At 41.6% G+C, this 16,798-nt stretch overlaps 1 protein-coding gene across 1 annotated transcript; it reads left to right on the forward strand.

The window, feature by feature from the left end:
* Positions 1–59: 59 nt before the first annotated feature.
* qless (decaprenyl diphosphate synthase subunit 1 qless) lies at positions 60–16,549 on the forward strand. Its single transcript, XM_017233891.3, has 8 exons — positions 60–1,031; positions 9,813–9,992; positions 10,378–10,517; positions 10,696–10,837; positions 11,331–11,420; positions 14,222–14,353; positions 14,552–14,746; positions 15,165–16,549. Exons 1-8 carry the CDS (start codon positions 804–806, stop codon positions 15,384–15,386), a joined length of 1,329 nt encoding a protein of 442 aa, XP_017089380.2. The 5' UTR covers positions 60–803; the 3' UTR covers positions 15,387–16,549.
* The last annotated feature ends 249 nt before the right edge of the window (positions 16,550–16,798 follow it).

Genomic DNA, 16,798 nt, shown 5'->3' on the forward strand with positions numbered 1-16,798 from the left:
GAGATGGGCGCTCGCATAACAGCTGACCCACAGCTGGGCCAACAGCTGTTCTGCACAAGTTACGTCAAAATAAAGTTGTGAAAAGGTGCAAATTCCCTTCGAATTAAATAAAAACTATTGCCAAGTGCAGAAAACGAGAGAAAGACGTCATCTTTGAGTGTTTGAGCGCATCTAGAACATGAGGACACTGGCAGCAGGTGGAAGTTAGGGGGTGCCAAGCTGAGCGGCGTTACAAGTCAGCAAGAGCACCTGTATATAGTTGGAATATAGCGTGCGGCTTTGCCCCAGGCCGACTTTGGCGACCAAGTGAAGGCAAAACTGTGCGGCGGATGTGCAACAGCAGGCCTGCGCTCGAATATCCGCTCAGCTTCAAGTTCAAGCCGAGCTTAGATCGGCCGCCGAGTCGGTAATACCTTCGGACTCACCACCCAGCCCACCTGGCCGGTATTCACCACACCTGGCGGCGCGCACGCGCATCGTGCCAAAAACGGACGTCTGGCTGAAACACTTCGCTGGAGCTGCTGGAGCCAGACGCAAGCAAAGCGCTTCGCCGCCGCCTCAAAACCGTATCGAAATCGCGATCAAGTTCGCAGGTCCTGCGACTACTATAAGGATTAAAAACCGAAAAAACTGAAAACTACAAAATAATGCTACCAACGAGTGGCTCATATTGAATTCTGTGTATGTGTGTGTGCCCGTTACAAGCTTCCAGTTAAAAGCACTTGCACCTGCACCTGCCTCAATCAACCTCTTCCTCAACCCAAAAATACCTTTACTATAAATAGTACAACAAAATCCACAAAATGGCCTGCTTGAGCACTTCCGGTCGCGTTGTGTGCGGTTCGCGTCGCCAGCAGACGCACAAACTATTCTACCAGCTGTTTGGTTCCCGGCCAGGATACACGACAAGATCCGGAACTGGAGCGAATATGCCAGGACTACATAGAACACAGCAAATGCAGCTGCAGCAGGCGATACGACCATTTCATGGAGTATGCTTCAACATCGGGAAGGATTACCGCGATCTGCTGGTGAGTTCATTGCCAGGCGGGTTCACCCGCCAACTGGCGGCCAAGACGGAACCATGACCATACCAACCCGTTAGGCTGGCCAAGAGTGCATTGGCTGCTGCGCATGCGCAAAGTGTTTGCCGCTAATGCGTCTGCGTGACTTTGGCTTTTGCCTTGTCCGCTTTTCATTTTCATTTCATTTCGCTGCAAAGCCAAAAAGAAAATGAAAGTGAAATTGGTCGCTTGGGCTTGCCAGTGTTGTTGGCCGATGCTTTTGTGCAAGTAGCGTGAAAATAAAAACCAAAGGCCGAAGACAACAACAGCCCCCTATAACAACAACCACAAATACAACATGGACAACATACAACTTACAACTTACAGCGCCCACCGACTCGATAGTGTGTTGTAGCCGATGTTGTTGGCGGAAGCTGCCGCATTTATTTATTATTATGTTTGCTTTTTTTTCCATTTTCCGAACACACCAGCTCAGCTTTGGCGTTTTTCTGTGTTTTTCCTTGCATATTTGCAAGGTGAAGTGTTTTTTTCTGGCTCCCTCTTTCTCTTTCTGGCTGTGGCAATTGTGTCTCTTTCTAGTCTGCCTGCCGTTTATCATTATTTTTTATACATTTCGTTGACAAAGTCTGTAAGTTTTTTGCTTTAAATCTTTTTTCAAGCCAATTTTTTCTCATTTCTTTCATTGTTATGCAATGCTAGTTGGAAATTTGCAAAGATTTTGTTTATTGCTCGTATTTAACAATAGTTATCGTTGGCATTGTTTGATTTTCGCGCTATTTGCTCTTCCAATAAACATCTGATTGGAGTCAGTGGCTCTCAAACTGTTCGCCCATTTTTGTTCCAAAACTGTGACATGCGTCGTATACGCAATATCCGGTATTGAGATTTGAAGTGGATCTCTGCCGGGTTCTGTTTCCCCCCCTTTTTTTTTTTGTTTTGGCTGTTATGTCAAACACATGAATCGGTGTTTTTGCTTATCAGCTGCCCAAGTGCTGGGAGCAATTGATAACAAGTCGATTTCATTTATTTTACGGGCCATTGCTAGTGCCTCTAGCTTTTAGATTAGAATTCATGTAATCGGCACCATCTGGTTTTCTAAATGCATTTCATGAATGACGTACTACGACCAGAAGGGCAATAAAATGCATTCCCAATTATTATTTATTGGCATTTCTCGTAGCGAAGGACAAATGTAAATATAAATTTTCCTTTGGGAAAATCTCATCTCATCTTTTTATGTTCTGCGATGTGACTTCTCCAACGCATTGTTTTAAGTGAGCCTTCATATTAATAGGATAGTTACTGCCTTGACTATGTAAACCAAACAATTAGCGAATTGGTTTCTCACATTGGCTTTTTAGTTTATTGTTTTATGGCACGCCATTACAGCCAGCCCATTTCAGTGACTGGGGATGGCTATGATTTAATTGCTTTAGCATTGCAAGTGCAATAAATTGAAATTGAATGCAGTTTTGTAGCCTTATTGGCCATTGGAATAAAACAGCCCATAGCTCGTAGTTTGGCTTTGAAGCCTTGAAGTAAATATTAGTACTTGGTCAGTGTTGGTGTTTGGTAAATAAATATAAAAAATAAAGTTAATTGCTCGTTAAACTCAATCTCTTGACACTCGTTAGACTGGCCCTGGGGGGTTAGGGGGGTTAGGCTACTGCTATTTTCACATAAAATTAAGTGAATATGAAACGTATCATCATCATGTCTATGTTTAAAACGAATTGAATGCATTTCGGAGAGGATTCCGAGTGTTACTTCACAGAAAAAGTCAAAAAAATTGTGTATGCCGTTGTCGTTATCACGTTATTTATGCATTTTAGTTGTTTAGGACGCTTTGTGTTTCATTTCGGGCCGAATAAAAATTCATTCAACGCCAAATCGGTTTTATGCCCAACTCACATCCACACATCCAACAGATACAAGCACCTGGAAACTGATACGTTCATCTATCATAGGTAAACAATAAACAAAACGCAAATAGAAAGCGCACGTCGCAGCGACAGAGACGTTGGCAGCGCTGTTGCTGGCCAAAAAAAAAAGTCAAAAACTCAAAAAAAAAAACAAAAAAACGCCAACTAATAATAGTCGGCAATGGCAGAAGCAACAACAACAAATACTGAGACAACAACAGCCACATAGAAGAAATTCACTTTTAACGGTTTCTTTGACTTTCTTCTTCATTTCATTTGCCAAGCTGCTATGCTGCTATGGCATTGTTTTGGCCAAAAGAAACCAGTCAAAAAAACAAAAAAAAAACTGAAAGAGTTCGGGCCTTTATCTATGCACCACACGATTTTGGCAAGAAACCTACTATTGGCCAGCTCTAGTAGCCGCTTATCGCTGCTCAGTACATCGTTGGCTCGAATTAGTGGCTCGAATTGCATGCTCTCTTCCGCAGCCCTTTCCCCCTTGGTATTTATAAACTTTTCACTTTCATTGCAAATGCGTTAAATAGAGACGAGACTCTACACCTCTTTTTTTTTTTTGGTTGAGCTGCCATGGTCTCGAAGAGTTTTAACGCCAGCGTGTGAATTTGATGGGTTGATACTCCCAAGGTGGCGATTTTTCAATTAGATTAGAGAGTCGGACTACAGTTAGATGATGTTGATTGATTTTTGTTGATTCTCCCTCGGACTTTGGCTGATTTGAATTCGAGGGTTTGGTCTTGTGAAAGTGAAACCGAATCTCGACCTGTTTTCAGGTTCCAAAATTTAGAAATTTTCGACACGAACTTGATGGTCAATAAAATTGGTTATTTTATGTAGAATTAAGTGTAAAATTGGTTATCTTTAAAAGAAAACCTTAATCTTTAATAAAATTACTTATGGGAAGCTTTCAGGAATTTGTTAATTAAAATTTCTCAACTGGCATACCTTAAATAATATTTCACAATCACTCACATTTCTTTTGGTCAACCCCATGTGCGAAAGTCATCAGTCTCAGCGAGCATGAATATGTTAAGCCAAAAAAAAAGAGTAGTAGATATGCTAAAAGATACATCTGTCGTATGCACGAGATGGTCAGATCGTAAATCTTTGTCTTTGTGGATGTATCTTTATTTCTGCAAAGTCAAAAAAAAACAAAACACTTTCACTCGCCTCATACTGACCAAAGTTCCAAATTGCCGACAAAAGCCCCTGCCGAAAATCTTCACGAGGATGAACCAACAAAATATTCTCCATCAGTTGAACATTAAATATGCTTAATATGCAGTTATGGTTTAATTGGCCAGTTGGAGGGGTCGCAAGACAGGAAAAAAAAAATCGAAGCCCAAATTGGTTGAGGGGCATGCCTAAGCGGCTTTGAGTTGACTTTCATTCAACCTGTCCTACACCTGCAATGGTCTCTTTGATCGTTTGCTGCTGCTGCTGTAGCTGGCCAGGCCAGGGCAACTTTGCCTTTGGTATTTTTCGGCCCATAGCCCGTACTTGCTGACCCAATTCCAGAAAGACGCATGCGTTTTGGTTTGGTGTTGTCCTAAACTGGTTTCGGCTTCAGTTTCGGTTTCGGTTGCGGCTGAGGTTGCTCTCTCCTTCACTCCCCGTGATTGGCGGCGTCGGCCAAGACTGTTAACTGTTAATGATTTCAGCGTTGTTTTCCTTAACAACAAAATATTTCGGATTTCGATTTGAAAGCCGAAAAAGAAGCTACGCCGCCACCGACACACAGCTCCACAAGTATGGAGCAAGTTTGGTTAACTTTTGGCCCAAAAGAAGTTGCATAACTACCCGATGGTAGCCAAACCTACCAATTCAGCCCCACATTTCATCAATGTCGCTCATGTTCGACCACTGTCCGTTTTACATTTATTTATTTTTTTTTTTGATGTTTTATCAATAATTATCATAAATTTGACTATCTGCCGTAGAGCATGTTTCCCACACACTGATTGCCCCATTGTTTGTTTATCGCAGCATTGTGGTCTCCTCTCATCAATGAACTGTTTGCTTAACATTCTGAGTTCCAATCGTTATTAGGCTTGCTTTAATTTGGGCAAGGGTTTCACCTAATTAACATTGGAATTTGGTTAAATGTTTGTCGACGCTTTTATGATTTTCGTATTTCGAAATCGAAATCGCACTGGCAATGCCAATGGCCCCCTATCCCACCTCCGACGATAACCAGAAATTAGTATAGTGAGCCTTAAATTTGAATTCATTTGGCGGCACGCGTCACATTTTCTTGCAGATTTGCAATCTGCATTTAAGAGTTTTGTTTTTTTTCCTGTATGCAGTATGTTTTTATGTAATTTTTTGGTTATTGGGCGGGAGACCTGGTTGATTTACAGTTAAAGCCCGCCAATGCAGGATAAACTTGAATTTTCTGGTTTTCCACCATACTAACAGGTTTCCAATTTTTGTCTGTCTGCAGAAAAGTTTTCGGTTTTCCTTGGTGTTTTGGTTTTGGTGCCTTAATTTTGGTTTCTTTTTAGTGTTTTTTTACTTTTTGACAGATTGTTATAATTACCCAATGTCTGTTCACCCAAATAATTATGGCGGGCAATAAATATTTTTGGCAATAAACCGATTGTCACTAGCTTGGCTTGAATGTTGAGGGTTTTTAAAACTGCATTCGCCTATTCGGTTGCAGTGTTTAATTTGGCCGCATAGTCAAATATCACGCAGCCGCCACATTGGCCAGGCACGCACTAATTTCAATTGTAAATCGCAACGGTTGCGCAATAACCAAAAGTGACACTGGAATTCCGTGTGCTACGATTGCTGATATATGACTGCGGAAAAGTGTATAAAAAACTGGAACGGAAATCAAGTTTACACCAATTAATTATTGAAAAATCATTTCAGGATGACAACTCATTAGCTCGACACTGAACTCTCATACATCACACACCATTATTGTATTGAATCGAGGAAGAAATTCCCTGAAATGGTAACTAACCAACTCTGTTTGATTTTGCCTCTGGGTCTATGATTTGTGGACCTCAATTGGTCAATCGATTGCCCGATGTCGCAGTTACCGATGATGAGCTTAATTTTGAACGCAATGGAGCCGTGACGCATTGCCATTGCAATTGAGACATCAGCAAATAATGTCAATAGATTATGTTGCCAGCTACTGCCATTGCAACTACTACTGCCACTGCAAATAGCTACTGGCTGCAATCCCTGTGTGTGCACAGAAGCGTTCTCAATGTCGCAAAGCATACTTTGTCAAATACAAATTGCCCAGTTTGGTGGGCAAACACTTCATCTCATACTGGAACTGCTGCCAACTGCCCGCAGTGCGGCCAAGATGTTAACACGCATGTTAACCACTTGCCAGCAGACACTATATGGCAGTATGGCTAATGAAGAAGACGTAGTAGTAACGTAGCAAATGCTTTGGCTCTGACACTGGCGGTTAAAATCGAACAGAGAAATTACAAAGCGGCCATGGCGAGCGATTTATGTAGCCAATCGACGCCCCTCCCCAGCTCCGAACTTCCTCCTTCTACGCCGACTTACTCATCCAGCCAGCCAGCCAGCCAGCCCGACTCTTGGTTATGTCAGCCAGCAAAACCAATACCCATGCGGCGATGACAAAAAGGGAAAGTAAGTCCAAAGCCTCGTCTTTGGCTTCGTTCACGGCCCTCAGCCGAAGAGAGGCAGGCGGTTGTTGGTTACTTTCTTGGCTCTTGGCCGTTTCTGTTTCTCTGGCTCGGCTTTTGGCCAATATCTACATGGCTTTGGCTCTTGGCCGCTTCCGCTACCTTCCATGGCCTGTCATGTTCAATCGCGGCAGTGGCATTTCTTTTTGGCAAGCAATTAACATTTTTGTAAAAATATTTAAAAACTAAAACTTCTTAAAATATTAATGATTTGTTTTAAATTTGCTTAACGACTTGAGCATTTAATTCGCCACGCTTTGTAACCATTAATTCGTGTTGTTTGATTGCTATAATTAAATTATTTTTAGCATGTTTGACTGCACACCCCAGAGGCTCAGGTGTTAACTATTTTTATACCTATAACCGACCTCCATAAAAATAGCGACATGAAAAGGCAATTGTCGGCTGGTGGACCATTCAGCGCAATACAAAAAATCGCATATAGCCTGTGATATCTACTATTTGGCATACAAATTGCCTTAAAAAACAAACTACCTGTGAGCGAATTCCGTGGCGAACAAGAGCAAATCATAACAATGCGACTCGACACAATAACTAAGTCATAAAACAATCAATAACATTGGCAGAGATGTTGCAATTCTGCTGGGTTGGCTTTCAATCACACTGACACCGATCAGAGCTAGATGCTGGACACCGACACTTGTAGGTGCTTAAATACTTTCAGAGCTTAATTGTCTTCATCTTCAATTGCAACTCGAGCTGAGGCCGCTCCATCAGTGGTCTTCAACACCGAAGTGGGATGGGATTATGTCGTGGGAGCGCCCTGTGGCGAAAATATCACCTTTGTTTGATTTGCTTTTGTTTTTGGCACTTGTCTTGTCAATTTGCAGATTTTAAACGCTGCAATTGCTTTGATCGCCGCGTATATTTCTCTCATTTTTTTCACAATTAAATGAATTACTCGAAAAGAGGAGCGTATTTAAATGAAAATTGGCAGAGACGCCGCAAGCCAAATAAAAGTAAATTACTTGCCGCATTGTTGATGATAATCATCATCTTTTCTTCATTTTAAAATCAATGTGAAAGTTGCCTCTTTTGTGGCATTGGATTTTGTGCGAAAGGAGGTTAAACTGGATACATTTCAGTGTCGGATTGAGCCGGGCTAATTGCGGTTTAACCTTATCTGCTATCTGCTTTTGAAGAAAAAATATTTAAATAATTTAAAGTGGTATTGCATATTCAAGCCTATGATCGATTTCCCTATGAATAGACTCGAGTTTTCTAGACTGTTCATTATTTTTCTGTAGTGTTACGAAAGAAACCACATTGTAAAGTCGAAATAAAGTAAGTCAGAGTCCTCAGTTCATCTTCAGCAACCAAGTGCAACGGAAACCTCGACTTCCTATATATTTATTTTATGTTTCTGTTTTTGGTTTTCGGTTTTCTGCACGCAACCATCCAAATAACTTCAAAATAGAAATACAATGTAAATTCGCAAAAGTATATTAACCAGAATTAAATATAGAGCATTGACCTAAGATATGAAAGGCACTTGGGATCCATTTATTGTGCATCCATGACTAAACGGCCAAAGGCGATAAGTTCATTCGTTTTAGAGACACTTAAAATTCGTTCGGCTTTCGTGGGCACCTGCTGGCGAAGACTCCCGGCCAGGTGAAGCGGATGGCCAGCCATAAAAACCATTTAAAAACGCTTAAAAGTCATTCAACGTATGCGGCCAACTCAAAATAGCCACAATTAAATGCATTTCTGCACGTTCCACAAAGAAATGGAATTGTGTTTTCTGTATTTCGTTGAGGAGGTGGATTTTTTTTGGCTTTTGCGAATATTATCAACTAATTTTAATTTGGCGCACATATTGAAAATGAAAGTTTCCACCACGACTCGAATTTAATTGGATTTCTTCCGGCTGCTGCTGCTGCTGGGCTGATGTAGTAATTGTGATGCGTTGATTTTGTAATAAGTCGCTTTCTACTCGCCAAAAGCTAAGCCCCTACCGATGTTTATGACATATATTAAATATGAAACTGGGTCATTACAAGCTCTTTTCAATGAACTGGTAGCAGCGATGGACCTGGCGGGGCGATGGTAACGATGGCCAAACAATTTGTTTGGTTACTTTACGATGCTGTTGTGATGATGCCCCCAACCGAACATCAATGAAAACCATCGGGGACCATCGTCGAACCAGTTTGGGTCCACACGTGTGGGACCCAAACGATGACCAATCAAAGACGATGATTTTACCGATCATGCCGTCGAAGATGCGGCTGTCGATCGTTTGCCAAGGGCGTTAAATGGTTGCTATGGTCATTGACTGTCCAGGATCCCATCCGCACAAGTGGGTCAACAGCGTCGCAAATGCGTAATTCGTTCACGCCCAGTCCGTCCGTCTCAATAGTCTTGGCCAAATATTTGATATTGTAAAAGTTACCACCACTCGCCGCTGTCAGTTGGCAACATCGAATTTACATGTTATCGGGGCTTGCATGTGCGGGCCTATTGACAGCTGGAGTAGCTGACTGGCTGACTGCCTGACTAGGTGACTAGTTGACAGGTTGCACCAGAAGCGAACAACACAACTGCATTTGAATTGCATAATTGCATAATGCCTAAAAATCAAGGAAAGAAATACAAACTTCCAGTAATAAGTGGAGTAAATGGTTTCTGAATTTCAAAGAACTATGGCCTATGCTTTTAGGCCTCTGTCTTCTGTAGCCACAGACTATTTAGGGGCGCGTGTTGCTCTCTTTTGTTGTATTGTCTTCTCGGCCACAACAAAAGGATTTGCCTGCACAATTGCGTTTTGGCCGCAAGGTCAAGAGTCGCGCGAGGGCGTCGACAATCGGCTTCAATTAGTTAACCATTTACGGTGGTTACTGTCGCACAGCTCCGGGCCACAGCCAGTGTCAGTGCAATTTTCCAGTTATTAATTTTCGGCTACTGCCGCAGACTCAGAAATATGTATATGAAATAACGGCCGAAGACCGAAAAGCCGCTGGCGGGCAAGGCAAAACTTGTTAGTCGTGGCAGGCCCGCAATTGAAAGTTGTTAAGTGACTTGTTTGCTCCTTCATTATTCACACTTTGTTATTAATTGCAGCATTTGAGGCCTTTTATCCGAAAATTGCTCTAACCGTTCTAATCGCCTCTAACCATAATTTTCTGATCTATTCTCCCCCGCAGCAAAATCCACAAAATTGCAGCCATAGCCGGAATTATTCCCAATCCTCCAAGACACTGCTGGCGCAACAGCACAGTTCGGTGCACACACAACAGCCAGCTGGCCCTGTCCGGGAAATCCAAATCGATCCATACATCATACTAGACGACGAGCTGAAATACTTCTACGATGATGTGAGAGATGTAAGTATTGAAGAGGTAGTTTAAAATTGGGGTTTTATTTAGGGAAAATATTTACTTAAATAACTCAAAACACTTGTTAAAATTCTATTTAAATACTAATTTACTAGCAATATTTCCAATGAACCTTAAATATTTGTTATTATTACTTAGGGTAGGTTCTTAGGTAATTGGGCTGTTCAGTTTAAAGATCGTTGATAAACAAACTTTCTCAAAACACAAAAATATTTACTAGAAGAGATTCATTCATCTAGACGTCATTGATTAGAGGGTTTTTTCCTCAATTCCAGTAAGGGGATTTTTTTTTCTCCATCTCCAGTCCAGAACACAAATATTTGCTAATTTAGGCTAAAGCTCGACTAATATTATATTTCTCCCCTTTTTCCAGCTGCTGCAATCGGGTACATCCCAGCCAGAATTGGACACCATTGCCAGCTATTACTTCGATGGCCAGGGCAAGGCACTGCGACCCATGGTTACCATGCTGATGGCCAAGGCGATAAACTATCACCTCAACAAAGAGTCACAGTAAGTATTGGCATACTTTTGGAGTATTGAAGTCTCAAGCGGTCCGGGAATCAGAGTGTAAATGATTAGCATGGCTTTGCGAAATGTACGGCCATATTTCGGCCACCAACCTAGCATAGATTTAGCTATAGTTTTTCCCAACGATTCATTTCATTATTTTTGCCAATCGCCTTGACAGCCAATTAGTACACAAACAACGACAGATCGCCCTCTTCTCGGAGATGGTACACTCGGCCAGCTTAGTGCACGACGATGTCATCGATCAGTCGGACTTCCGACGCGGCAAGCCCAGCGTGAACGCTCTATGGAATCATAAAAAGGTAAGGATCTGTAATTATGTACACATCGGTAGTATTTGCCAAAACCAAATCAAACAACTGCAGCTAACCGAGTCTGACTTTGACATCAATTTGTTGCGTATTTCGATTTGAAGTGTTTATTGACTTTGTCAACATCTGTGGCTCTTGCATCACTTCAAAGGCCTCAACAAAATCAGTTGCCTCTTCATTAAATTTAATAATAGACAAGTCGAACAATCCCACACACCTCGATCGCTGCAGTTTCCCCCTTTCGACATGTCTCTAAATTAAAATGCATAAATTAATCCAATCCCATGTTGTAAAAGCGTCAAAGAGCTGGAAGCGAATTATAATTTTCTTGTCTTTGATTGAATGACTGCTCATCTTAGTCATGTCGGTTAAGCGGTTTTTTTCCGATGCTCGTGTCGCCTTTGGCGGTTCATTGTTGCAACATTTAAAACTGTACTTTTATGTTGGCAGATGTTGTTTTTAAACCAATCTCTTCCCTTTACAGGTTACAATGGCTGGTGATTATATCTTATCGGTGGCCTCGATTATGATAGCCCGTCTGCGCAGCGATGATGTGACGATCGTGCTGAGTCAGGTAAGAAGAATTCGGTCAGGAACATAAGGATATGACTAATACTAAGATTAATGGATATTGAAGTTCTTGTGAAAGCTTGTATTCTGAGCCCTTTTGGAATTAAGAGTCATGATATACAAATATTATACCGCAAACCTTAAACAAGCATGGATTTTAGTTAGTTAGTTGAGAGTCCAAGTACCTCGCAGTTAATTGTCAAGGCAAACAAAAAATAATTGCCATTTGCTGAACAACTACCGAGAAACATTCTCCAAAAATCCCGGATCCCAAAACTCTGTCAACAACAATGATATCTATAGCTCTTCGTAGTTATTTGGGTTCGTAATCAGAACTGGGTGTTAAATTTCGCACAATTGTTGGACAAATAAAAGGGCCAGAATGCTGTTTTGTAAACGATTTCCTTAAAATTATGAAAGTTGCTCAGATCGGATGGGTCTTTTTTTGTGGGACTGGGAAACCAGTCCATGAAGTTAATGGCGGCACAAATCATTGGGCCTGCTACTTCCTGCGTCCCTGGGAGTTGCCCAAGGTTCGGCCTTCGCCAGAGTTCGTTCGCCGACAACTTTGAGCCGGCATTCACTTTTAATGTTACGATGCCACTATTTTTTATTGCTGTTTCAGTTCTGTCTGTGCATCCTTGGCCTTGCAACTGCAACTGGAGTTGCTGCCAGTTGTGTGCTTGGAAATTCCGCAGAAATATTTCATCGCTTGGCCATGCCTCACGTAGTTTCTATAAATTTAAAATTAGTCACACCTGTCAATTTCACTTTCGGATGCGCGAGAGTGAAACTAGATCTGTTGCCTTGGAAGCTGAGGTGGCACCGTATCTCTCTGCATATTTACACAATCGAGCGGACCGAGTTAATAGCCAAAGCAAACACAATAAACTTGCCTACGTTTTTTTGGTTACACATTCTCTGTCAGTCTCGATGGGTTCACCAGTTTCTCAATTCGCGAAACATGCGTAACACCTGAGGAGGATTGGCTCTAAGATGGATCCAAGGTGCGGCCTAGACACTTATCTCCCCCCTATTTGTTCGTATCATTTGCTTATGCTAACGCCGATCTAAGCCGCATCGGGCTTGTGGATCTGTCGCATAATGAGTCTCATTAGCATATCCGACATGTTGACCCCATCAGGTTGAAACTTTCTTTGCGATCATGAGGTCACGCATAAGCAGATAAGGCCAAACATTTAGAAACTAGTTCTAAGGCCCGTGCAGCTTAACTGGTTTCCATTCATCTTCTGTTTAAATAGCTGAAAATTAAGGAAATGACTTCAAAAGCTTAGCTTTCCATTTGCATAAATAAAAAATCCCCAGAAATTATGTTTAAACATTAAAATAAACTAATATTGACAAATTATCAACAATGGAGCATGTTTCGTTTGGAAAGTGTTTCCGAATTAAGTGCCTAACTATGTTATGCAAATAAAATCATGTTCTAATCCATTCCATCTAGAATCTATTGTATTTTTCCATATTGTTTTTGGCTTTTAAACTGCTTCTTTCATCTCCGACAATCTACAATCGCCAGTTTTTATCGCCGGTATTGTCGAATTTTTCTTATTTAATATGCCGCACACGTGTTTGAATAATTTCAACGGCTTCTAAGACGTTGATGGCATTAGAAAAAGGAGTAAAGCGGACGTCTGCCTTTCAATCAAGTGAATTTATGATTATCTGAATGTTTTGGGTTAAACCAGGCCGTTAAGCAGTGTTTTTGAAAGGCCCGCCCTGTAGGATATACATGTATTTAATGTTAAATAGAAGGTAAAGGTACTTTCCACATAATTGGTACACTTATAGATAGACTTGCTGTTTAAATCCACTTTCCTAAGGCAATATAGCTTGCAAAAATATTCATTTCTAGACACATTCCCCTTGTCGGAAGTTGTTTATTTCAAAAGAAAATACCCGTGTACGTGCCTTAAAAAGTTGGCTTCGAGGCTAACCATTTTTCTTTGTCAATCCGAAATGCAGTCGTACTTTGTGGGCAAAGAAAAAAATGTGGCCAAGCCTCTGGCTTTATCCGACTGCCAAAAAGAGACATTGTGTTAATTTTTGTGGCTCCAAATGCATTTGCTGGCCAAGTTGTTGGAGCTCAGGCACTCGCCTCCCCCTGTCTATTTTCAGTGCGGTATGCCAGTTGTGTTAATTAACATTGAGAGTCCAGAGGGGGCTTTTAGAATTTCGCCTCGCAGCTTGGCCAAAAACTATTGGCAGGTTATGGCCCGCCTCACCTTGAGCTCCTTGGCATCAGATCCCGCACACTGGCAGCCGATTGTTTGCCAATGATTTTGACAAGTGTCTGCGAGTTTCTTTGGCCGATGAATGAAAAGGCCTATCGAGGGGGAGAGTCTCTGGCGAAGGGCGTGCCAAACAATCTGGGGGCAAACAAACGGGCAATAGCCAAAATATTCGGGCAGCATCATGTATCCGACCTCTCATTGGGCTCTGAATGAAATAGTGTTTGCTAAATCAATTTGGCACAATTGTATTTGCCATTTGCATTTGAAGTTTCAGCCATGCGGAAGTTACGCACACCTAGACGGGCCGTATAAAATCGGCTTATATGGGATAAGGGGTGAGGCTGGCCAGCCAACATAGCCAGGTAAACAGAGTGTCATCCGTGAGTTGCGCAATCCATTTATTCACCTTCGAGTGGGAAATTCAGGCTCTCCAGAACAATCGATTCGAACGAGCGGCAATAACCATAATCCAAGCTTACAGTGACACTTTTATGACGCATTGTGTCTGCAATTGCTAATTGTCGTGCCTATATATGTATCTCTCTTGCAGATCTTGACCGATTTGGTCCAAGGCGAGTTCATGCAGCTCGGCTCAAGGGAAACGGAGAACGAGCGCTTCGCTCATTACCTGACCAAGACATACAGGAAGACCGCGTCGCTGATTGCCAACGCACTGAAGGCGGTAAGTACTCGTTATCGGCATGCAAGCCAGCTGTGCTGCAGTTACCAGTTAGCAGATGCCAGTTGGCTATTCGCATTACGCATTTAGCGAACTTAAGCGCTTAATTCGGTAATTAGTTTGCACGCATGCCCGCGCCATTGTTCCCAATCCCAGCTAAATTGGAAACCCCTCTTCTCTTCTTGCTTATAACCCCAACAGACCGCCGTGATTGCCCAGGCCGAAGACAACGTGGCCGAGCTGGCCTTCCAGTACGGACGCAACATTGGCCTGGCCTTTCAACTGGTCGACGACATGCTGGACTTTGTCTCATCCACCGAGCAGATGGGCAAGCCTACGGCGGCAGATCTGAAGCTAGGACTGGCCACAGCCCCGGTTCTTTTTGCTTGTGAAAAGGTAAGAATGGGCTTATATTTGATATCACTTTACAGGCTTAGGGAAAGCATCAGCCAAAGATAGCCATTTGCCAAGATTTTGCATCGAAAATGACTACCCAACGACGCGAAAACGTTTTGTATATTCATGGTGTCGCCGGTGATGATATCATGGATGGATGGATTGGTGGGTGGTGGTTATCTAGACAGATGCGTTTGTAACTCAATTGCCAGACAGCTTTTAGCGCCTGCGGGCAAAGCAATTTCCATTTGCAATGCAGTTCGCGAATGGCGCACGCGTGCAGTGCGTTCCAAGCAAGGCGGTAAATACCAGTCCCCGAAGCCGAGCTCCAGTGCCAACCACTGGACCCACCCACCCACTTAAATGCCTTGCATAATTGAGATGTTTTGTTCATTTTTCATTTTCCGCCTTTTTGCAGTACCCCGAGCTGAATCCGATGGTCATGCGGCGCTTCAGCGAGCCCGGCGATGTGGAGCGCGCCTTTGAGCTGGTACACAAATCACACGGCCTGGAGCAGACCCGATTCCTGGCCAAGAAACACTGCAACGAGGCGATACGGCTGGCCCAGGAGCTGACGGAATCGCCCTACCAAAAGGGCCTGCAGGTCGTTGCGGATTTAGTCATCAATCGCATGAAATAGACCATAGTCCATGCAAACACACACCCTAACATAAAATAACAATAATACACTTAATGCAATAATAATAATAATAATATTATGTAGGCCACACTTGATGTTTCGGTTAAGTTTTGTCAGCAAGCGAGCGTTTAACGTAAAATTGTAAACATTGTAAACGATTTATTATTTAGTTTTAAGGCATTTGTTGTTGACTCTGTAAATAATTGCATAAACAAAACCAATCAACATGCTAAAACGGCAAACGTACGCTGTACATAAATACGAGATGTTCAATGAATTTTAACCAAATTTTATATGAAATGTTTTGGGAAACTTTATTTATATATAGCAAAAAAAACAGACAACAATAAGTAAACAAAAGAAAATTGTACAAATACTTCTTGAGAGTGGCCTAAGCCAAAATGAATATGAAACTACCATATGAGGAGGAAAAATACTATAAAGAACAAAAGTTTATAGTCAATGCAACAAAGCAACCAGTGTGTAAACAATATTTATAAAAACAAAAATGAATAAAAACATATGGTTTATTTTATTTTAAATATTAGAGTATTTCATGCCTAAATGGTTCAATGTTAGTCGTTTGCACTCTTCAAATCCCTTCCGACAGCACAAATATGTAGTTTAAAGTTCTAAATCTGTAATTAGTTGGATTCAATAAATCGGTTTGAACCATTCGCGCATGAAATGCAATTATAATATGTTCAATAGGACGCCAACCAGTGCTGCCCAGTCTTAATTTTAAAACAAACCTAAAAAGCTAACAAAATCGGAAATCAAAAACAATTTGGCGTTGCCCAGAACACACCTTTTAAACTTAAGTTTTTTTATTTTTTATTTATAAAGACAACCTCAATTAAGTCAGTCAAAAAAATATTCGTTTTGTTTTACTTTGTTGGTGTATATTTTTGATAAAACAATAACAAACTAGAAGGCTCCTATACAGCCTGCTCTACACTGAGAAAAAGGGCAAAGTTCAACTATAAAGAAAAGACCGAAGTCATGACTAGACATCAATTCAAAAGGGTGCTGAAGACGACTTACCCACATGTTATGAAAAGCGAATGAAAAAGAGTAATGTTAATGATGTTGATATTGATAAATGTAATTACGATATTTGTACACTTAAAGGAATGAATAAAAATTCGATTTTGTAAAACAAAGTGTGAGTTCTGATTTAACGATTGAATGCTGCTGGCAAACCAGAAAAGTTTTGATTTTGGACACCACAGAGATAACGATAGCGAGCTATCAAAGAGGCATTACCCACATGCCCGAAGGCAACAGTGTAACTATGCAACATATTGGCCAAAAAGTCAAACCAAAAACAACAAGGACGACCCAGTGAAATAGTTTTGGACATGGCCAAAGTGCTATATGTTGCGATGGGCATGGCTGATATCGAAATTGGG

The sequence above is a fragment of the Drosophila bipectinata genome, chromosome 3R (genome assembly GCF_030179905.1).
Source record: "Drosophila bipectinata strain 14024-0381.07 chromosome 3R, DbipHiC1v2, whole genome shotgun sequence".
In the NCBI taxonomy this organism is placed as follows: domain Eukaryota; kingdom Metazoa; phylum Arthropoda; class Insecta; order Diptera; family Drosophilidae; genus Drosophila; species Drosophila bipectinata.